This window comes from Ciconia boyciana, chromosome 1, assembly GCF_034638445.1.
Source record: "Ciconia boyciana chromosome 1, ASM3463844v1, whole genome shotgun sequence".
In the NCBI taxonomy this organism is placed as follows: domain Eukaryota; kingdom Metazoa; phylum Chordata; class Aves; order Ciconiiformes; family Ciconiidae; genus Ciconia; species Ciconia boyciana.
This window is the reverse complement of record NC_132934.1, coordinates 217,432,994-217,457,452: the sequence shown is the minus strand read 5'-3', so window position 1 is coordinate 217,457,452 and position 24,459 is coordinate 217,432,994. Positions and strand designations below refer to the sequence as shown.

The 24,459-nt window shown below is 38.8% G+C and overlaps 1 protein-coding gene across 1 annotated transcript in view; it reads left to right on the top strand.

Moving 5' to 3' along the window:
* UVRAG (UV radiation resistance associated) overlaps positions 1 to 24,459 on the top strand; it is a 97,445-nt gene that overhangs the window by 13,976 nt on the left and 59,010 nt on the right. Inside the window, exons 2-6 of the mRNA XM_072850926.1 lie at positions 2,895 to 3,012; positions 4,430 to 4,464; positions 6,820 to 6,981; positions 8,797 to 8,871; positions 14,400 to 14,485. Coding sequence (XP_072707027.1) covers positions 2,895 to 3,012; positions 4,430 to 4,464; positions 6,820 to 6,981; positions 8,797 to 8,871; positions 14,400 to 14,485 — 476 coding nt within the window. The remainder of the gene's footprint in view (positions 1 to 2,894; positions 3,013 to 4,429; positions 4,465 to 6,819; positions 6,982 to 8,796; positions 8,872 to 14,399; positions 14,486 to 24,459) is intronic.

The following is a 24,459-nucleotide window of genomic DNA, read 5'->3' as shown; positions in this document are numbered from 1 at the left end:
TGCATCTTCTAACATCTCGAGCAAAAATGATATGAAACACATAGGAGGTAACACTTAATAGAGATTTGCAAATTCCTGCAAAATGATACTTACTGTTTGCAACAGAACAGCTGCAAGCCCTTGATGAAGAATTTTAGAGCCTATTTGAATTGTCTTTTGGATATGTCTTTGTAGCTGATGGTCTCCTGGCTAAAACTAATTATCTTTGGTCAGGAGAGGTTAATTAACTCTGAATGCTGCCTCTGTAGAGTTCTGAGGAAATCTGAATAATGCAATGTAATATCAGCAACAATGTAGTGGGCAAACTGGAAGGTTTATTTTCAGGATACAAGTCCCTCTGTCACCATGACCTCATACTAAAGAATGTGAACAAGAGAATCATCCATGTAATTGGAAACTTGTTCCCTACCAGCTAGGCTAAATGGACAAGTAATGGGACAGGAGGGAGGAGGAGAGTGATGACTAAGCTGGTGATTTAAACAGACATTCATTACCTGTTGCATGTTGAGTCATGAACTGTGGTGTGGTCTCACAGCCCCAAATTTAATGTTCGTCTTCCAACTAGTTTGGGAGAAGTGATGCTTTAGATTTGAGGATAAATTCCAGACTTTGAAGGGTGCAAAGAAGTCACAAACCATGGAGATAAGGACTCCACTCTTGTCCAGAGACGCAGCTGTAGGTTATGACACTTGACAGCATTTTCCAAACCTCACTGCATATAGTGAAAGATGAGAAACTTGTTTGGCTTTGCTTGAGGGCTACTTCATTGTAACATACTACTTAAACCAGTCACACAATTAGTTTCCAATCCTAAAAAGACCTGGAGAAAGTTGCCTTCTTTGTCAGATGCTATGTGGGCTATTCTTGGGTGGTAAGGGATTTAAAAAAAAATAAAAAATGAAGGTGGAAGTGAGCATGGTAGATGATTGATTTGTATGCTACTGAAGTTAATTAAGGGAGAGAGATGGCACATAAAACCCTTAAATCATTTTTATAGGGAGTGCAATGTATGTTCAAAGCCATTTCTTAAGGAGTGTTTAAGTTTCACATAAAATGGCCAGCAAAACTACACAGCTTTAAGGTTAGATTTGAAATAATGTACAAGGTCCATATAGGTTTTTTTGTGAGCCTTAATCTTTCTGTTGATGTTTTTGATACCATTTTCTAACAAAATAAGACCATGTAGTTCTGCAATTAAGCAGCTTAGAAGGTTATTATCTTATTTTTTAAATTTTGTATTGCATGTATATGCTAGAGGTATCTAGGCATCCCATCTCAGGCTCTGTTCTTAGTCTAACTCGTAAATAGACTTTGCAGGAATGAATCCACCAGTGCTTTTGAGTCTGTCACATGAACAGAAATTTAATATTCTTCTATATTTCCAGGAAGGAAAACTAATATATCACTTAAGTGATATTAAGTGATATAAAGTGTCATATTGTGATCCCAAAACAGATGATAGCCTTTCATCTCTCGTTAAAAGCCTTTTAACGACAAGCTGCAAACAGAAAAGTTGTCTTTTGGTTTCAAAAGCATTTTAAATCCGCTCTTGGGCAACACGAGAGTGTTTCTTTTAAGGTGGATCCAGACTTACAAATCAACAAGCTTATGCGAAAAAGAAATATGCTGTAAAATGAGATCTGTGGTAAAAGGAGGCACTAAACCAGTTGTCTGAGGCTTGGTAGGTGGTTTGTGGTGATCCAAAAAGGATAGGGAGCCATTTGTCATCAACACCCCCATGGTAGATGGGTGAGACACTGGTAGGTTGAGAGATTGATTGGGAGAATATGATACCGAAGGATTTGGTGATAACTTTATATATTTGAAGTGGCAGTTTGCCGAGTGCTAAGTTCATGGTAGTCCGTTTTAAGCATGCAGGGGTTTTCAAAGTTAAAATAAGAACCACAGTGAAGCAATGATTTAAGAGTGACTGAACGCTCCTACAAAATTGTTTTGTTAACTAGTTAAATTTAACAATAAGGTAGTAATGTTAAATATTTGTCAGAGACGAAGGGCGTAGTATGCTTTTGAAGCTGAGGATTTTGGCCACAACTATTAAAGCTGTTTGGCACTTGGGGGGGGGGGGGTGGGCGCGGAAATTGATTCTATCTGATGCTTTTCGTTCGGGATACAGTATTGTAGCAAACTAACATAGTGTTGGAGTTGGATGAAATCACTTAAACTAAAGATTTTAGTGACACGTTCCAGTGTATTCAATCCAAGAGGAACAGACTCAGTTATCCAAGCAGAAGGTAGCTGACAGATATCACAAATTTGACTGTGCCCTTAATTTTCCCTGAAAATCTGGATATGTCTTTCTGATGTATTTTACTTTTATGTAAGGTTGTTACAGCAGTTTCTAGGATTACTGTGAATTCAGGAAGCTTTGTTCAGCCAGTTACTTATGGCTCTGGATTAGGTGGTGGTTTATGTTGGAGCTCTTTGTCCACTAGTGCTTGTTGAAAATAGCTTTGGCTAGGAAGCGTTTCCAATCTGATGGTGCAGAACACCTGGGTGATACTGCTGCTGTTTGATGTTAATAGGGTCACATATTTGCTTGAAACTGCTTGAATAGTTGAGGTGATTTAGACATGTGGAATAAAAATTATGTATAGGACACGAGTAAGAATAGCTTGTCTTGTATATCAGCGTTGCTTAATCTGAGCTCATAGGTGCTAGTTGTTGCTTGTCCAGGCAGTTTCCTATGGCTTTGCTGAATGCTTATTGCTCACGCTGGCTTTCTGCCAAAGAAAACTCTGAGTGTTTGGTGAGATTTTTTTTGACAACGGTGCTTTGGAAATCATTAAAATGCTTTAATACAAAAAAAATGAAAGGGTTCAATTTCAATCTAAGAAAGTTCTTTAACTATTTAGGGTTTTTTTTCTTATTTTTAGCGCCGACTTCGTCATCTTCGGAACATTGCTGCACGTAACATTATCAATAAGAATGGTTATCGCCTCTTGGATACATACTTCACTCTTCACTTGTGTGATAATGCCAAGATATACAAAGGTAAACCAAGCTTACTATCAACTTTTTCGCTAGTTAATCTTTGAATTCTTATGTTAAGCATTCTCTGTCCTGTTTTTGCCTTCACAACGTGCTGCCGTTATTTGCATCTCGTATACTAACATTAGAAGAGAGCTCTCTAATTTCCTGAACTTCATAAAAGCTTTCAGTGTTAGCAGGCAAGGAAGCAAACCAGATGACAGATGTGGTAGAGTCTCTTAAATCAGCCTCTTTTTGTTGTTGCTCTTCTCTCCCCTCACCAATAACTTAAACTTGGGAACTTCCAAGAGTGCAGAAAAACTTTTGGAGCCTTAGTTGCTTTGTGTGGGGAAGAGCGTTCCACCCTGTGCATATCAGTTATTTTACAGAGCATAAATCAGCACTTACTACTATCATAGTTTTCCAACCAATGACAAGAAGCACCCAGGCATCTGTTCTGCTTTTGATAACTGTGTTTGAATGTTAGATCTCATTTCTCTGTAATACTTTGCTTTCCACTACAATGTATAGTTCTTCACTGTGGAGAGATGTTATAAAAAATATGTTTTTATGCTGCTTTTGATATGATCAACAGTTGGAGCTTTGCAAATGCATTTTGGTTTTCTCCTAATTCTTATTTTCAGCTAGCGTAGTTGAACCTTGCTTTTTTCAAGGTCGCTGTTTTAGAAGGGTAAGAATACATAGCTTGAACTTGCTACCTGGACTTTCTTGTGGTGGTTGGTTGAACCTGTAACTGATCACTGTTTCTACAGTGTTTGGTGTACAGGCCTGCTCTGCACTGCATCAAAGCTTTATCCTTGGACTCCAATGGACTGACAGATACTGTACAAAATCTGTATTCCAGCCTCCAGAGCTGTCTACCTAAAGACTCTTATTTTGGCTGGGAAAGTGAAGGTCCATATGTCAGCAGTTGCTTATTTCCATTTAAATACAGGGTTCTTGGCACCTCTGTGAAGTAATTTGGCTGTTCGCTTTCTAAGCATCTGGAACAGGTCACCCTTGCTCTTCAGGAAAGCAGTGCAATTAGTTTATTCGTACTGCACTCCTCCAGGAAGATGTCCTATGACAAACTAGTCACTTCCCAAATGTCATCCAAATATTGTAAAGTACTGAGGCACGTTCTTTCCCCTGAAACCAAAGCCTCAGTAAATCTTGAGGATTATCTTGGGTGAATATCTTTAGATGAAATGCTAAATTTAAATAATTACTTCTAATAATTAAGTGTGAATGAGTACTTTTAGTCAAAAGCATGACTGCATTTTAAAGTCTTTCTCATGAATCTGTTACTGATAAACTAGACCCACTAGCATTTGTCTTTCATGAGTGTTACTTATTTTAGCTTTTTGTATTTCAAATACTAAGATTTGTATCAGTGTTTAAGCTAATCTAAAGGTTTTTTTTTTTACTTATTTTTCTTTAGAATTTTATAAGAGTGAGGTGATCAAGAATTCTCTGGTAAGTTTTTTTTAATACGGAAAAACTTTATTTTTAAAATTGTATTGTTACTGCAGTGTATTGATTTCTCTGCTGAATACCACAACTGTTAAATGTGTATTTCCACTCTCCAGTTCTGTTAGGAGCATCATGTTGTTCTCCTTTTCAGGTTCTTTTCACAAGGGTTGGAATAGCGAGTTACTGAATAGTAGAAATGCATGTTCGTTTTAACAGCTGTGGAGCAATAGTCTGTTGGTACTCCTGCAGACAGGACTAAACACTCCAAGGGTAGGGCAATTTCATGTGAAAACTGCTCAGTGCTCAGGTTAGGCTTTACAATATATATCTATTTTCAATATTGAGAACAGCAAACAGGCAAAGTAATGTTAGCTGGATTTTTACTGGTTTAACTTCTTTCAGTATCTGAGAATTGTATGCATCATAACTCAGGTTTGTTTACAGTTCACCTCTTTTTTTTTTTTGCTGTTCTTGATGGTGTTAGCAACAGAAATAGCTGCTTTTATTTAAATGTCTGTGAATTGCTTATTCAAGGAGCACTTGTATATTACTTTGCTGGGTGTACGGATTCATTAGAAGCTCATGCTGTGCAGTTCAGCAACCTTGGTGTAGAAGTAGAGGCCCTGCTTGCAACACCCCAAATAAAGGGAGAGTCACGCTGTTGCAGAATATACCAATTATTTCTTTGAAGACATTTTTGTTGTATAGGTGAGCAGTAAGGAACATGTACCTGCATATATAAACATTTATATTCTGTGAAGAGCTAATAGCTTTAAGAAACTGAAGTTTGAAAACGTCTTAAGAGTTTCTAAATTTTCCAGTTCAGATCAATGAAGGGACCAGAACTGAACAGTTTATCACAACTGAGAAGGGGTAGGTCTCTTGTGGGAGTAGGATGTTGCAAGTGTTGGGTAAGGGAGTTTGAAAACCTGCTAAACAGACTTTTTAATGCCTGTATTAACAATGTAGAACTGCACCATTTATATAGCACACAGGGCTCTAAACGCTTTGAAAACCCCCTGAACGGAGGAAAAGCTGTCTACGTCCCCAAGGGTGTTAACTTGTCCAAGAGACAAGTTCCTTGAGACTTGAGGATTTTCAGTTCTGCCTATTCTAAATCAGGAAAAGGAATAACAAAAAGGGAATCTAACCAAAGGAAATATGAGATGGAATGACAAAAATCTAAATAAAAGATGTCTTGAGCAAATTCTGTGCATCATCTATGGGTATTTTAATGGCCTTTTATTCTTGTGTCTGAATAGCTACTAAATATCCCTTCTCCTTAGGAGAACTTGATTAATGCATTCCTTCTGTAATACTTACTGGGTAACTTTGCCCCTCCCTTCTTTTCAGAGGCATCTTATTCTAAATTGCCTAATACCAGTTCAGAGATGCTTGGCCTGTTCCAAGCTGCTTATGCACTAGAATGAAAGGCTTGTTCTTTCATGGGATGGTGGGTTCCTACCTTTTGCTTTTGTTTTGGAGGAGCTACGATTTCTGTTTGCAGGTGAGGAGGGAGATATGTATAAAAAGCACTTCCCCATTTCTGCATTTGGACACCCTGTGATTTATGGCCTGTGGAAGTCCTAAAGTTGGTATCTGGCTCTTGCCACTAGTAGTGTTAGATTGACTTGGTTTGGTTGCAGCTTGGCCTAATTACAACAGTTTCCATAAATCTTAAATTTAAATGTTATCAGAGGTGAGTGCAAGTTCTTGGAATGCTTCATGTTTGCAAATCTGAGTTCTAGTGGAATAGATGTTTGCAGTTTAGCTTAATGTATGCTGCTTCTGTAGAGCTTGAGATGCAAGTCTGATCTCTTGGAGTGAAGAGGCGCTCTTAGTGACAACATTTGAGGATTGCCATCAGCACCAGTCAAGGAGAAGAATGTGAACAAACCTGTTAATAAATTATGCAAACTTAATTATTGGGGAATAGATCAGCATTGCAAAAGTTAAATTTAAAATGTAAGCTATACTCTAGTTTTCAGAAGCTGAATTATAACTTGGAAAGGAATGTTACTTCCACTTTTAAAGTTCCTGATTTGGCTAAACTGAATTAGTAAATTCTGAAGTAAATTCTTCAACTTCTTATAATGGAAGGAAGGAGAGCCCACTCTGAGTTTCTGAAGTACTTTACAGCATGTAGCTTTTAACCCAGGAATTATCTCTAGAAAACAGAATAAGGAAGCAGCAGAGCCTGTTGGCGTCAACTCTGTATAAACCTTGAAATGGCTGGTGTTCATTATTCTTAAGGTTTTTTTAATCTTTGACATGGACTCTGCTACATTCTGAATTGCCAGTTTTAGGACTACTTTCAGCTTGTTTGAGTTATTTTTATCGCTCTCTGAATACCTACAGAATCCGACATGGAGGAGTCTCGACTTTGGAATAATGCCTGATCGTCTTGATACCTCTGTCTCTTGTTTTGTTGTGAGGATTTGGGGTGGCAAGAAGGAGCACTTTCAGCTTTTGATTGAATGGAAGGTCAACCTAGATGGGTTAAAGTACTTGGGCCAGCAGGTAATGTGAAAACAGTTTTTATCTTATGGAAACAAAACATCTGGATGAACAAATATATAGAATGCTAAGAAAGGAAATGAATGCATTTCAAGGGTGTATTTTAAAGTTTGATTGGAGAGATTCATGTTAGCTTACTTCAGAGCTTTAAATCTTGACTAGCTGAATATTTTAAGCTACCATTGTTTGCTGAGTCTCTTAAATGATACTGCTAGCACTTGGTGCTTTAAATTGCAATGCCTTGGTTCAAGGAAATAGCAGTATGATTGTACATGGATCATGAATGTTTGTTATGAATAATGTTTATGAATGTTAAATGAACATAGATCATACTGTTTGTGTATCTTAGTTTTAATCCATTCTCATGGTAATGACATCCCATCAAAGATCTTCAGTCCAAGGAGCTTACTGTATAAGATCTGTGTTAATTCTGGTATTTGTTTCTTACTAGTAGCCTTCTGAAAGAGGTGAAAAGTGAGGTGTTTTCTGTGTTGTGGAACTTACAGTAAAAGTGGCTCAAAAAGAAACCCGTATCACATAAATATTAAAACCACCAAAAAATACAGTGCCTTTTGAATCAAATAGGTTGTCCTAATTCCAGTGGGCACTTTTTGATTGATTAATTCATAGGATCTATTTAGAATAGTTCATAGTTTATTTCTCACTTTAAAACTTTTTTTTTTTTTTAAATTGGGATGTTTCAAAACCTGGGAAGAAAGCTTTATAGGGAATGACTGCTCTAGCTTCACATGATGCATTGATCCTGGCCAGCACCCCCTGCACTGGTGGGCTGGGAGAGAGTCAGAGGAGCAAAACTGAGGAAGAACTCGTGAGTTGAGATAAAGACAGTTTAATAACTGAAAGCAAAAAAAAAAAAAAAAATGCCGGGGAGGGCCAGACGGAGGGAAGAGAACAACACACAAGTGATGCAAAGGTAGTCACGCACCACCTCCCACGAACAGACTGATGCCCAGCTAGTCCCCAAGCAACAGCTACCTTGCAAAGACTGACCCCTGTTTCTTGTTGCTAAGCATGATGTTACATGGTACGGAATATCCCTTCGGTCAATTCAGGTCAGCTGTCCCAGCTGTGTCCCCTCCCAAGCTTTTGCACACCCCCAGCCTACTCGCTGAGGAGGCAGAGTGAGAAACAGAGGAGGCCTTGATGCTGTGTTCAGCAATAGCTAAAGCACTGGTGTGTTACCAACACTGTTTTAGTTGCAGATCTAAAACACAGCATCATACGGACTGCTGTGAAGAAAATTAACCCCATCACAGCCAAACCCAGTACCCTTCATATTGTGGCTTTCTTTCCATTTGTTTTTACTGGACAGAATAAATGGTCTAGTGCATGGTTTTATTTGAAATAATGTTATTTACATTAATAGCAGGATATTAGCTATAATACTGAACACTAATTTTGTGTCTACTATGACCACAAAAGCCTAATTTTGAGTATCATTTTAGGTAATATCATGTGAAAGCTAATTACCCTTGAGACTTACCTCTTTCATTAGTTTCCTGATCTCTTAGTTATTTTTGTCAGCTGGAAATGCAACAGTAGGAAAGATGCTCTGGCCAGTGTTTCTGATTTCAAGGTAGAATGGCTGAATATACTCAGTGACTGTTATTAAAGCTGTGAAGCAAATGCGTTTTCTATGGTTAAATTCAGTTTTCTCTGAAGTTTCATATGTGTGTCTAGAATTACAGGTGCTGAAAAACTGCATTTGACTATCAAACAGAGCAATTTATGCTCGTTTGTGGCGTAAAGTCATAGTAAGCTGACTGTAAAATGATTTGTTTTCTTCTCTTCTTACAGATACACGCAAGAAACCCAAATGAGATTATTTTTGGTCTCAATGATGGTTATTATGGAGCTTCATTTGAACAGAAGGTAAGGGTGTCTCGTATTTGTTCTGGCTTGTTAGTGCTGGTGACAAGCTGAAATTCAACTTCTAAACTTAAATTTTCACACTTGGGTGCTCAGAACCTTAAAATGCTTAGTTTTGAGAAGAAATACTTTTTTGACATGACAGATAAGAACTGTTATCTCACCTCTGTTGCATGGACACCTGAGCTGTTCTGGGAAGACTTAAAGCATAGCATTTTAAGTCCAAGAAAAGCCTGGTTACTGAAAATAAGCCTTGACTTTATTCTTTGAGGCAGACACTTCATTCAAACATAGAACATTTTGAAAATGGTGTGGCTGTTAAGACTCATTTTCTTGGCAAATACAACAGCACATTAAGTTTTGGTTCTCACTTTTAAAACCAGAGTTTGTAGCTTCTAAATGGGAAGCTATTTATTTGCTCTGAGTTGCAACTGTTTCACCCCATGGTTTTTTTCCAAAGGCTCCTCTGTATATGTGCTTGTTCAGCCAATATTGTGACTGCAGCCAGATTAATTATATGGCAATGCTGATTACTACATTGATGATGAAAAAGTTTAAACTTACCTAATGTAAATAGCACAGCTGACAGGTTTTTTTAATCCCAAATTGCTGGTGACAGTACTGTGGTATAGATAGGTTGTATAAGGAGTTCTTGGCTGGAGAGAAAATGACTCTTGACACACAGCTACAGTTTCTGCGTTAGCTGCAACCAGCAAGTCCAGTCTTGTGGGGATTTGAATGGAAGCAATGGCTTTATTGTCAACAACTCGGGTGGCTGTTCATATGTGGGGAGAGTGGAGCAAGGGACAAGGTGGCCCTGTGTGCAAAACTCTCTGGCTGTATGCAAGCCTCCAAACTGTTTGATATTTTGATGGTTATCCTTCAAATTGTAGGTGGTTTGGTACACAGCTCAGATTCTGCTTCCTGCTGTTGTTAACTCTGTTTTCCTGAAGCAGGATGCAATTCTAGTTTTTCATGATTTCAGTATTGATAATCTGGGCCTGAATTCAATGATGGTAACGCTGTCCTCTTTCCTGATTGATTGTTGTCAGAACTTGCTTCCTAGCTCACAAGATTTAAAAGTACATCTCTGTTTTGGTTCTTATACGTGCTCTGTAGCTAACTTGCAAATACAGTCGTAGCCTATGTAGAGCACAAATAATCTCCTTCTTTGTCCTTCCCTGTAATTTATTCAGCTCTTTCTGGCTGCAGGAGCTAGAAATTTATTTTGTCACCCTGCTCTGTAGCTTCCGATTGCTTTCTTTGTCAGTTCCTTGACCTAAATCTCTTCTTGTATAGTACATACCTTCTGTATTTAAGTGACTTATCTGCCATTCAAGCCAAACTAGTTGGCACAAGCAAACTTGTCCTGTAACCTTCAGAAGCTGTGTGCACCTAAGGGGTATTTCTGTTCTTAGTTGGTCTTGCTTTATAATTTTCCTGTCAATGCTGGATATCCTAAATATTATACATTCCCACTTTGATGGTTATACTAAGTATTATTTATGAAGCGCCACCTGAAATCTTCTGTAGGAAGGGATTTTTGGTGTCAGGTGTGTGGCTCTGATCCTGTGGAAACTGCAATACAATACCTTTTCTGCTTGGTTGTGTGGGTATTTTCTAATCTCTGGAGGTTCTTTTTTCTTTGTGGTTGTGGTCTTTGTAATACTTGAAGACATCTTAGTCTTAAGCCTCAATTTTTGAGATAATACATGGATGGAATAGCTGTTTTTAGTTTCTTTGCACTGGCACATATGAAACCTCGTTATGAAATTAGATGCATACAAATACCATTTTGCAATCTAATGAAAAGCGTGTGCACAAAGACACTTCAGTCAATGTTGGAAGTGTCCTCTATTTTTGCACATGTCAGTATGGACAAAATTAAGGTATGGTACTCCCTGGTGCCCCCCACCCTCTTGTTACTTTAGTAATTTTTTGGACTATGAATTAATTGCCGAAGTAGACTTATGGAGTCTTACAATAAAGTGCATTTTATTAGTGAATTAAATGTCTTTGTCATTAATTAAGACCACTTATGAGCCAAAATAAGAAAATTGTTGGAAGCTGACTAAACCATTCTGGCGATACTTCATGAACTCGGAGTTTTGAAACACACTGTAGATGTACTTCTGAGCATTGCTTGATCCATCTGAAGCTAAATGCAAATTCCCATTTTCTATCCGGTGAAATTACCTGCAATAAGAGAGGTGGGAGCTTAAAGCTATTGTAGCACAATAAACTGAAGTAGGGCAGGAACTTTAGGGATTGTCACAGCTATTGTTTTTATTGATGAAAATTGTAGATTTATTGATTAAATGGATATCTCCCTGGTAAACAAAATCAGCAAGAGCAACATGCCCAGATAGGAATATTCTAATTGCTAAATTGTTTAATTTAAAATGGAACCACTGGAAGCTTACAGCTTCACTAGGTAATGTACTTTAGCTGCTGTTTTGGAACCTTCAAGCCCACTTGCATATAAGGTAATCTTGAAAATGCAGGTTTGTGCTCAAAATACGTGCTTTGTAGGAAGCTCCTGTCATAAAGGAGCAAAGCAGAAAACTAGCAGCAATACTGGTGGAGAAATTCTAGGTAAGCAAGGCAATCACAGTATAGCAGTTATTGTCTTAAGAGAAAAGAACCATATCCAGGGCCTCAGAATTGTTAATCACTCTTCACTTTTTTTTTTTTCCTACTGAATGTCAGAAAGCCTTTAAATTTGGTATCCTTGGTGATATTTAGGTATTTGGAATTTTACCTTTCTTCCATCTCTTCTGTCTAGCAGCAACCCAGTTTTGTTTGGGTAATACTCAAGTTGCAGTTTTCTTGCTGCAATGGATACTTAGCTCATGGTAAGAAAAAAGTTGGAAAGTAAGGTTTCAAAAGCCTTTGCGCGTGCCTTCTGAGCCCTGGAGGGTATTACTGCTTTACTGTAGGTGTCTGACAGTGCTCATCTAACTCTTCTAGCATTTGCAGCTTTTCTTCTCAGTGTAAATACAAGTGTGTGCTGTCGATATAGCTGCTTTGTTCTTAACTACATTTGACTTTCACATAATTGTACCTCCAACTTCTGTATTTGTTCAAGTTTTTTTATTATTATTTTGTAGTAAATTGTGCAGCAATTTTGCCAGAAGATTTCAGCAGGATGCTGCTGCTTTCATCACAACCATGTCCAATTTATTTTCCTGTTTCCTTTCTGGCATGGGGCCAGTGAAGCACTTGTTCCTCTCTTAGTTTCATCTCTAGCAATCGTACACTGAAACTCTATTTGGATTCACTTGAACTGGACCGATGTTTGAATAGGATAGGTGCGAACTTCAGAGATTTTTTTCAGGCTGTCAACGTGGACTTAAAATATTCCCAATACTTTAGCAGTTTTCTGAATCTGCTTGGTTTTGTCCGAGAATGCATGCTTGTGTGTAAAACCACTTTTTACCCAGGTGCAGCAAAATCAGTTCTGGGTGCTATACTGGCTTTCTTAAAACCAGGTTTCTCCTTCTCTGGTTCCTCAATGCCTTCCTGGCTTTCAAATTTTCTTTCAACTATTTTATGCTTGCTGCTGCTAATCAATAAGACTTGCTCTTGCAGTGATATCTTTTCAGAAAGTGCCTTTAGGGAAGCAAGTATAGCTTTTAGTTAATGACTAGCTTTCTGTTGTCTCCTTAAAGAAATAAAACCAGAACTAGTCTATACAGCTCTCCATAACTCGGAGCATTTGGCTGTGGGCAGGGGTATGGAGGAACAGAAGAACAAATTATATTCTTCAGGGATACTGATTGCAGCTTCTTTGTCAACTGTCAAGCAGGAAAGACCTTTGTCTTTGGAAAGCTGCATCTCTCTACAGTATGTGGTCTCCTCAATGCAGGTAGAGTCTTTCCCTGCATACGTGCTTTTTTTTTTTTTAGCAGCTAGATCCTGGCCACTTCACACAAGCAAAGCCTTTTTGTGTGTTTACAAATACATGTGCCTGTATCTAATAAATGCTGTGGCAGAGAAGTAGGCAAACTCCCCTTTCAAAGGGCAAACTAAGTCTGAAACCCTTCCATTGCACATTCTGCAAGTTTCCTCAGGGTAGAACAGTTTGTATAGACCACTTGGTGTTTGACTCTTTGGGAATTTCCTTTCAACATGCTGTAGTACAGGGGAAAAAGAAAAGGCTAAAATATATTGCTGCTCCAAATTCTTTCCCTCCTGAAACTAGTTATTCTAGGCCATTCCACTCGTTCTCTGAAAAATTTTGCTCCTCACTTTCTGAAGGCAGTGTTTCTTGAAACGAGATCAACTCCATGGTGTAAAATGGTGATGCTGGTAGTTGCACATTTTCAGTTTTGCACCATCCTAGCTCATTTAGGCATTAAGATGTCTTTTATTTTGGTATGTTTTTCAGGGGATGTGTGTATGGATTTCAGCATGTAGGATCCAACATCTTGAGAATGGAAATGAGGAGCTGAGACAGCTGCTGATATGGTGCCTCTATTGCAATATGATGCATAATGTAGTGTATAGATCTCATGATTATTTAGGTGGAACCTTATTTTTGGTGGAAAGGAATGTCTGCTGCATGGCCTGTGGCTAACAGTTGTGTCAATAGATGTTGACATGTAACTCTGCATTTCAACATCTTCTGTATGGAAATAGCTTGTTGAGGCAGGAAAGAATACGCAGACAGGGATTGTGGTACTCAGAGTACATCTGTATCACTGTTGGAAAATTAGCTGATCGCGTGTACCAGCTGGGGCTACTTCATACACGAAAACAAATGCCTTTTTTCCTACAGTCCATAAACTTTCTGACAATGCTGCCAGGTAGTTTGACCTACTTAGAATTTGCTTTATCATGTGGAGAAACAGTTCTGAGTTTGTGGCGTTTCTAGGAATTTGTGTGAGTATGCCTGATGTGGAAAACCTTGGTATCTGACCTTTGCAGCACGAAGAATTGCTGTTTGTCTGTTACTGTTTTGATGCCTCTTGTGCAGAATGTACACTTTGGTCTCTTAAGAATGACAATGTTTTTTTTGTAACTTCTAGAAACTTGTTCACATCATTCAAAAGTAAAATTGCTTTGATCTTTTAAACATATTACAGCATGGATAAAGAATAGAGCTTTATCTCGTGGTCTTGTACATCTCTGGCACGCTACTGAATAGGCTCTCAGATATGAAGCTGAAGCCTGGCAATACTGTAAATTGCATCCTTCAGTATTTCTGTGCATAAAATTTGTGCAGTAATGGGTTATAAAGTCCAAGAAAACACACTCCATGTCTAGAACACAGATAAAGTGTTAACATCTTTAGGCCATTAACATCTTTATAGGTAAGTGTTGTTGTAGGCCAGACTTGAACTTGGTGTTATTGCTGTCTTAAATTGTTTCTACCTACCATACATAAAACTGTATGACGACAGATTTAAAATATGTGAAATGCAAGGTCATTTGTTCTCCCACCAAAAGTGCATGCTTTTAGTCAAGATGGAAAAATTTTTGATTCTTAAATTAAGATTCTTAAATTAACATTCTTTCTTTGCCTTAAGGATCACTCAGGTACCCTGAAGAATAGTCTTCTCCAGGTGGATCAGAACTGTGTTCGTAACTCTTACGATGTCTTCTCTTTGCTTAGGTAAGGTTTTTGAGAATATTCTGTGTAGCTATTGTAACTTCTTTAGTGTGTGTGGGAGGAGCCCTTCCAAATATATATAAAAAAAAAACCTTCTGGACTGGAACGTGCAAAGGAGATATCTAGGTAGTGCTGATTTACTGCTGGTAGCAAGGAGATGGGCCTTGATGTACGTTCCTTGGTGGTCTCTAGGCTTCTGCAATGTGGGCGCTTGAGTGCTCTGAACTAGAGGTGGCTGCGGAGCTAGCCCATGGACTTGCCTTGTGAATGTTGAAATCATGGAGCTTCTCTGTTGGAGAGCTTCTGTGGGAAGCCCCTACTCTGTTCTCCTCAACAAAAATAAAATTTATTTAAATAAAGCAATGGGGAAGAAAGCAATTTGCCAAAACTTAACTTGCTAGAATGATGCTGTAGCTGAAACGAAACAGCTACACACCTAAATGTGTGTGTGTGGGGTTTTTTGTGGTGGTTTCTTTTTAATGTTGAACCACTGAATCAAATTTACCTTTAGCATAATTCTCCCTTGTAATCCAGAAAAGAGGCACTGCATAGTCAGGAGCCAGTTACTCCAACACATGTATGGTATAAGAAAGGTACGGTAACTGCACTTTTCGGTGGTTACTTAGGTGTCTCTGGTGATGAAAAACATGAAATGCTAGTATGAAGGTAAACAAGAAGGCCTTTTTCAGATCTGCTTTAATTATAATCGTTCAAGACTGTTAGCTGTGGGGAAATATAATAGAGGTTTTAAACACTGTCAGGAGGTTGGTTTTGAGAAATTTGTATTTAAAATGCACTTTAAAACACAGGTTGATAACTTCAGTTCTGCAGCAATAGCAATAGATGTGCTACAGAGGAAACCCTTGAAAAGGAAATGTTTAATACGCTTTCAAAAATCTTTGGAAAAACACATTTGGTTTTATCAGTTGTAAAAGTTGAATCCATTTGGTAGTGTTAACAGTAGGTGTCACTGTTGCCTGTATGAAGCATTAGCTTTATATTCTATAGTGAAGGAAGTGGTAGGAAAAGTTAACTCTAGGTTGCTTATTCAGAAGTCTTTATTTTATAAGCTCTCTTAAAATTTAAATGCGCTGTTTCTTGATTCTGTAAAGCATATTTAAACTAAAGGCTGCTTTCTAAATGTCGTCTTCTGTACTTTTAGTGGAAAACAACCAGGGGGCGTGTTAGAAGTTCTGGTTGTATTCTGGCGCGGTCCATTAGAAGAGAACTCTTATACTATCTAGCATCAAGTCTTTGTTAAATAGAAAGAAGAAAATGTGTGCCGGTCATCCCAGTTGCTTTGTTCATGCGTTTTTTTTTCTTTCATGTTTCCTTTGTACTTTTTTGTAGTATGAAGCACGCTCTAGAAAAAACACTCACTATTATACCAGCTGGTCATGAACTTGACCAACTGGAGCCCTGTCTAACCCTGTCTAATCTGAACTGTGGTGGTTCTTCTGAAAGTGTCTGACTGCCTATCATAAAGCTGACAAGAAATGAAGATGTCAGCTTTGATAAAGCTCCCCTTACTGGATGCTCACCAGTCCTGTTTTGAAACCTGATTACTGAAGCCATGTGCTTTGCTCAGTCTTGGGAAGGTGAGAGTCCAGGCACTATCTCTTACAGTTTCTAGGCACGCTGTTGAGTGTAGCTCCTGTTTAGCTCTGCCTCTGAGCTAAGACATCCTCCTTTCTTTTTGTTTTGTCCTAAAAGGAAAGGTTTTTTCCGGTCCTCAGAACCACGCCTGCTGCCGATTATGTTTCAGTGGATTCTACATACCCTATCAAGGAGTATATATTGCATAGTCTAGTTCCAGCAAAAGTTAGAAGTTATAATTGTGGCCATACCTAGGTGCTATTTTTACCTGTTTCTTTCCTAGCTAGGAAAGTTATTTGGGAACTGAGGCAAAGTCCTCTGTGTAGTCCTGAACCCTTTCTATTCCCTCTCACGTTAACTCTGCTTTTTTACAGGTACGCTTTCTCTACTGCTGCTTACCTTTGATATCTAGCTCAAAAGACTGTTGATAGCATTTATTTCTTTTAAAATAATCTCTAGTCTCTTTTTGCCAGGTGTCCTTTTTCTCCTACCGAGCAGTTTGGTTTGCCACCTCCTCCAGGAGTCCAGGCTTGAGTAACTAGCCTGTGAACTCTTTCCAAATATAGTTTTTGTGAGAGCATGTTCCACTTACAACCAGAAGAGAGAGATGGGCATAATTTGAGCTGTTATTCATTTGACAGGACATTTACTTTGGGAGGAAATGAATTGCTGTCTGCCTGCTTCTGTCCATTGGCTATAAAGAGAATAGGGAGGTGTCTACACTGTAAAGGTTTTCATCTGGTCACATAAATCCCACATTTTGAAGACTTTCTCATGATACGATATTTGTCTGTCGTAAAAATTCACAAGCTGCACATGTGGTTTCCTAATGTTTTCATGAGACATGTGAATATGAAGAACAGCTTGTACTGGCATTGTTTAAACTTCTCAAAAAAGGAAGTAAGTCCTGGTGAGGGTGGTATCTGCATCCCACTTACTCTGATGGTACCATGGTACCAGGTGTGGCATAGCCACTGTGATCAGCTGTACAGTGTGAAAATTGATTGAGAGAGCAGGTTCTAGCTCAAACCTTAACTCCTGAAAAACTGCTAAATGAGAACTTCTATGGTTGATCTCTGTCTGCTATCAAAACTACTTTTAGGGGAAGAAATGATTTAATTTTTTTTTAACTTCTCAGAAGAAGTGAATAGCTAAAACTTAGGAAGCTTGTGAATAGGCCTTGATGAAAAGCATGTGCTTGGCTCAAATTATGTTGATTAAAAAAATTAATTAGGAATGCTGGAGTATGTGAACAGTAGAAAATTTTTTGAATGTTGGATTAAAATAGTGCCTGTGTGCTCAGATGCTTAATTACATGGATTTACAAGTTAATTAAGCAGAAGGAAAAGTTTAAGTACCCAGACAGCTTAGCTTTACACAAGGAAGTTCTCAGCACCTTTGCAGCTCATGAACCTTCTTGTTTTGGGGCAGGGACAAGGTCCTCAGGCAAACATAGTGCTGCTAATAAGTTGTTCATGCCATATGGAAATGACGAATGTTCTTCCAGCCATTTGTTTTAAAAAGGCTAACGAAGAAAAATTAACCACCCCAACTGGAAAGCTAAAATTTTGAGGTTTTTGTCCCTTGGCCATGTTGTCAGATTTCCTGAAAAGAGGCCACTTAAAGGCTTTCTAAATATTATGTAGCTGGTAGTAATAGGTTATACAGTAACATGTTTCACCTTTCACATAACACTCAGGATGGGCCAAATTCATCTGAGGTCATGTTCTGGACATGTCTCCGTAATCAAGCTCTCAGCACGTTTGCAGCACTAATGGGAATAGGTTTATATTTAGTATTCTCTTAGTTTTCTATCCTTTCTTTTCTTTAAACTTTGAAAAATAGACCTTTCAGTATTAAGTGGTGTTGGGAAGATGGGGTATGCTGGCCATCACTAAAGAAAGGGCTTAAAATCCTGTATGTTAAAACTTCACTTCCATTCCTAAACACAAAAAGTAATATCTTGTATTCTACAACAGCTTTTCATGGTAGTGTGACACTTAGAGCAATTGACCTGCTTTTGTGCCTCCAAGTCTGTGAGTGCCTGAAATCCTCCCAAGTTCTGCCTGGAGACAAAAAGTGCTCTAAGAACTAGTGAAACCTGCCCCTTTGAAGTTTTGCTTCCTATATTTTTATCTCTCTAGTCAAAACTGCTTTCTCTATGGTTTAACCATTCCTTCAGCGGATGGGATGTCATGTTTGTGCTATTAAGCCAGACAGTTAGTGCAAATTGAAAGCATTTTGGTTGTATTTTTGTTTAAAAAAAATATTGTTTTTTAACAACAACAACAAAATCTGATATTGGTACAATTTGAGTGCTGGAGATGAGTAAAAGACCAGCTCCAGGCAACTGCTGTAACGGTGCTAATATCTAATCTGGCTGAGGTTGATTTAAATAATACTTCTAGGTGTTAAAGGGCTTCCTCTGCTACTGCCACATGTGCATCTGATCTAGTGGATTAAATCTTGAAAACCAGAGTGACTCCAGAGACCACACAGGCTGTGCCTTCATTAAAAATGACAGGTTCTTGCAGTTCTGGTGATAAGCAAATAAATCTGGCTGCAGTGCCCTGGACAAGTAAACACAACTTTTCAAACCAAATTATAACACTAAGCGAAAAATTTCCATGTATTTCACACTGCAGCAATGATGGCCCAGGTTCAGTGACTTGAAATGGTCCAAGATTGCCCATGACAAGACACTGCTCCGAGGAGGACCAGAGCTCAACTTCTGAACTAGCAACTAGTTACTACTTTCTAGGTTAGGGGGCTCAGAGAAACTTGCAGTGCACTGTTGAACTTTGGGCACGTTGATACATGACAAGTAGAAATATAAGTTACTAGAAATTGTCTTAAGTCCCAGTACCTTAAGTGTGCTCGTCGTCTTCAGATTTCATAATCTGTCGTAGGCCAGGGGTATGCTTCAAGTGACAGGCTTTGTTTCAGGATTTGCATTTGTAATATAACTGTTCATTTAAAGAAGAGTGCATGTCTTACCACTGAAGAGACATTATTTAAGAATACAAATGTAAGTAGTGTTTGTCTGCAGTCTGAAACTTTGAGATGTTAGTAAAATCAGCTATCTTAAGTGACCAAGACTAAAACATGGGGACACAATACAAAACCAGGTTTTGTTTAGCTCTACCTATCTTAGGAAAGAAGCTTTTAACAGTTATGTTGCTTGTGTGTTTAAATTCTTTCATCTTTATCAGCAGTCTTACTGAATGAACAGAACTTACACAAGTTGATCTCTGAAACTAGAAATAGAGACAAAAGTAAGCAGTCAGTGTAAGCAGTTGTGGTGTTGAAAAACTCATTAGTACCTCAGAGTAGTTTCTCTGAGACTACAGTCAGTGGAATTGCACGTGCCAAATGTAGTAACTGCTTTTGGGCAGCTATTTTTAACACATGGAAATTACACTCAACTTGAAGCTGTTTTTCATAAGCTCTCTGAGTGGGGAATGATGGAGTGAGCAAGGCTTTCATGGGCTTAAACTGCTTTGTGCTAAGGTGTATCTCAGGGGTACATTGACCTGTTCACAGCTAAGGAGAAGCACAAGACAAGTCAGTCTTGAACAGTGTCAGAGTATCCCGTCTTGACAGCCAGTAGCTCAGTCAGACTTTGCTATTGTATAGTTCCTATAAGCAGCGATTCCAAACTTTAGGCTTCCAAATGTTTGGTGGGGTGAAAAGGAGGGAAAGCAGGAAGAAAACATGCTATCAGCTGCTGTCTGACTTTGGAGGGTTGTACAGCATCTGTTAACAAACCCAGAGGTGAGCCACACAAAGCTGTATTGCCTTTTGAACTGCCCTTAGGTTCCTCTACTTCCACCCTCATCTCCGTGAAAGAAGTGAACCCAATGGACCTGTGCAGTAAGTAGGATTCAGTTTCTAGCCTCTGCAGTTCTGACTGCATGGAAATAGAGTTGCTCTCTGCTACCCTCTTCCCTTTAGGGTGCTGGTAGATGCATATTTAGAGATAAGGGGAGATACGAAAGATTTTTGTTTTTTTAAAATCTTAAAATATGCACTGACTGTTAAGTCTTTCTAGCTTTTTCCTTTGCTGTTCATTCCTCAGAAGTATCCCAACTCATAGCTGTGACCAAAGCCTTTCTAAATGTTGTAGTTATGTATGCTCATGTGGTAGGAACAGTGCCACGTTCTGAGAAAGTGGTGAGTGTGTGGCAGGAAAAGCCTGTCACTAATAGCCTGATGCTCTTGCAGTGCCTTGTTGTAGCTCTTCTTGTGAGTATCTTAGCAATCAAATTGCTGGCTCATGTTGCAGACTTTCAGACTTTAATGTTGCTACTGCTGCTGCCATCACTCCCTCCCAGCAGATGTGGAAATACTGTCTCAAGTGTGGAATGGGTAGTAGGATTCCTCTTAGCCTGACTTGTGCTCTTAAATCAGTAAGTTTGTCTGCTAAAACTTCCCTTTGCCTAGTGATAAGTGTGGTTGTTTTTCTGTGGTGGCTGAACTTGATGTTTCTAACTGGGAAAGATTTCCACCTGGAAGACTTGGCTCTCCGTACTGTATAGGCAGCCAAGGCAAGGCAGGCATCCCCTTGGCTTTGGACACGAAAACCCAGGTGGCCTAAGGCCAGCATAAATAAATATCAGCTGTAATCAGACCTCTTGTGTGCCTCTGTATACTTTAATAAGCAGTACTGAAATGGATGAACAGTATAACAAGTGTCATCTCTCTTGGCCTAAAAACCATGTGAGTTGGAATTGTGGGGTGGTGTCTTCCTGGGAAGTAGCGATGGAGATGGAAACTGGGATCTGAATTTTTTTGAGATGTTCCTTAGGGATTTTGATCTGTGGAAGCAGACTTTCGGACAAATCTGTTCCCAGGCATTTTACTTGTGTGGTGCTAAGCTATATGGAAACTGAGGCTAATTAGTCATCAGAAGAATCAATTTACAAGCCTGACTTTTGCCAAAATCTGTAGAAGGGAGCAGCACGGGTCATAACAAGTTGAAACAATCCATGAAGCATGAGAGAGGTGGGGGTTTTTTGTATTTTAACTTAACTGCAGGGTTAGTAGTTGGCTGCTGCTGCTGCTCTTATCTTCAGCTTTCCTAATATGCCTTGTGGAATAAAACACCCCTACAGTGGCAGATTTTCAGTGTACGCGTGATAGGCATGTTGCTAGCTCTTGATTAAATTAGGTTTCAGAGCACTGCTTAGGAGAGAGGTTACACAGAGCTGTGCAGAACTTCAAAAATAGCTTTATTCTTCTTTATTTGTGACAGCGTGTAAAAGACCGTGTTGATGAAGCAATGTTCAATTAGATTAGAAGTCATAACCTAGTCCTTCTCCTTTTCCTGGCTTTATTTAGAGCTGATGGAAAAACAGAGCATGTCACTTAGCTAAATAATTTTCTAACAGATACCTGAAAGTGTTTAAGAAGGAGGATTTTATGAACAGTGGCATTGGGACTCTTCCTTATTTTTTGTTACGACCTCATCCTGGATATGGCCATAATAACAGTGCTGCTAATTTCTTTATCTTTTCAGCCTAGGCAAAGATTTCAGTGAATGCAGTTATGTCTCCAAAATGCTCAGAAATACCTAACCACATCAGGGAAAGTCAATACTGCATTTTGACTGAGAACAAATACAATGGATTAAAGCTCTCACGTTGGGGAAAATGCTCTAATCTCTTTGATAATTAAAAACGGGGCAGGGTGGGGAATGCACCTATGACTGAGAAGCTGCAGAATACTTCCGTAAGCATTACGACCATCCCTTTGTCTGGTGGGAGATCTCACTTCTCTACTTCAGCTACAGAATTCTACTTCTCTTGGAAGTAAACTTTGATTTGAGGTTGGGGATGGCTTCCAGGAAAAAGTTCAGCAGTATGCAGCTTGAAAAAAATGAATCACCTGAATATTGACTGGTGCTTCTTCTCCCTCCAGTGGGTAAGGCCTGTGCTCAGTTGTCACAAGCACCTTATCAGTTGTGTGGGCTGCGATTGGAAGAACACAATCAACTTGAGAGCAGCTGTTTCCCTTTTTGGGTGGAGCCTGTAACCCATTCAACCTGAATTTATGCATCTTCCTTTTCAGTTGTGCAGTGGGCTCCAGTCTTAGCCTCGCTCACTGTCTCAGAGGGAGAATTCTTATGTTAAGATTTGTTGGCAAGTTACACATCAGCAAAAGGCTGGATTGTACCAGTGCCACTGTCCTGGTAGGAGTCATCTTTACATATTTATGCCCTTCAGAAATTTGTATTTGCATATAATTTACCTTTCTGCTATATACAACATCTTGAATGTGATTCTGTCTGTTGCAGCAGGGTTTCTGTAATCACAAACTGATAAGCACCAGTATAAAGAACAAAAAACCCCTTTCTTGGTTATTTGCCACAAATACATTTGTTCTTTGAGTAAAAAATCAAGCCGTAAATCCATCCCAATGCTGGAGTGAAATCTATGAATTGGAATAAGAGGACTAGAGACATCTCAGGTTTTGTGACTTCATTTCTGGAAAAAATTGTTTGTGCTTCACGTTAAGACTCTCCTCTTCCGTTCATGCCCCGTGCGTATTGAAGGTCATCTATATACTAGCTAGCTCCTTTAAATGTTCCTCACACTGGAGGCCAGCACCTCCCCTGCTGCCAGTCTGATAGACATATTTTTTTTCTTTTTCTTCTCCATTTGCAAATAGCTCAAAGCATCCAGTGTTGCGGTGTCCACATGGACTTGATTATTCAGAAACTTAATTTGAGTCTTACACATGTAAGTCAATTCAAAACTGTTTGAAAGAATGATGGAAAGTTTCTGTGCTTCAACAGCACTGTCTTGTTTGAATTTCTTACAGCACTGGCTCTTGTAGAGGTTTAATGCCATAAACGAACAAGTCAGGCTTGCATTTTATTCTCTTCTTACTCCCTACTGTCTTCTCTCGCCCTACATCTGCTTTTGACAAATTGTAGGTATAGGTTTCCGAGGAAATTGGGAAAGGGAGTATATGATTATAAATTAGAAAAATTTTTCTTGTGGGAAAGCAGATGTAGCAAATGATGGTTTAGGGGGTATGTAAAAAATATGTTATAGCTGGCTGGCACTCTCCATAATCTAATTTCTGGACTGATATAAAGAAGTGTGTGTTCCATTTTTTGTATTTAATAGGAAAGTCTTGGATTTTTTTTTTCTTTAATAGTAGGTTTGGGTATTTTACTTCCAGGATCCTACATCTCACATATTGCCAGAAGTGTTCTGCTCTATTTTCTAAATCCCTGGTAGTAATTCTCAGTTTAAATTTAGTCTCACTGTAAACTAAGGTTGTTCTGGCAAATAAGACCATAGGCATTTAATTCTTTTGTGAGAAGTAGCTGTAGTATGTGACTGCTGTAATTAATTGATGTATTTATGGCTTAAAATTCTGTACATGAAAAATCCAGATGTGTCTGATACACTCCAAATATCTATTTGCTTCTATGACAGAACTACAAAATCATGTATCAAATGTCTAATAAAATTGAGACTCTTTCATTAAAGTAAATATAAGCATATGTTAGCTTAATAGGCACAACTGTCACTACACTCCAGCTTTCAGTTTTTTTAAAGACTGCAGTCAGGAATGAACTTGCTATATAAACTAGTAAATCGCTAGACTAATTCATGACCAAGAGGGATATCTCAGTTGCAGGATACTGCAGTGTGTCTTAAAGGAAAGTGCTTCGGCTGAACCTTCAAGCATTGCCTCAAACTTACTGCAAGCTGAAAGAGAGTAAATGTGTTGTTACAACACATTCCCAAGTTGTAAAGTCAAATTATGTTGGACCACTGCATTGTGCGGTCTTTGGGATGTATGCTAGAATTGTTTCAAATCTTAGAGCCAAGGTAGAAGGTAGGGGTGTTTTTGGGGAGAAGAGGAAACAATTTTATTTCAGACTTGAAAAGCCTTGAAGAAATACCCCAAATAGCCCGAAGTTCAGCAACTTGGGAACTAGCAAGTGAAGAGGAGACATGTTGAATTTTTGCCTGCTGGTTCTTCCTAGATTGATTAGGGATGCAGCTTTTGTTGGCCTTAGCTTACAGAACATGGCTAATGTTTTTGTATCTATTCCACCGTCTTAAAGTTTTAAAGGAAGGGAGAGTATTTTGTTTCCTCTTAGTCTCCCCCATTTCAGAAAGCAGGCGATACGAGAATGGAAGTAGAACAACAGCTTCATGGATCTCCACCTCCAAGCTATATTAGGGTGGTAAGGAATGCTAATGTTTGCTTCGATTTTTCAGTTCTTTCCCAGGCATCAGCATGCAACTCACCTGATGTTGGACAATTGCACAGCAGCTCTCAGGGCCCCAAGCAACAGCAGTAAATCTGTCACACTTAACGTTCGTATTACTCTGCTGCTGGCTGACAATGGCTGTGAG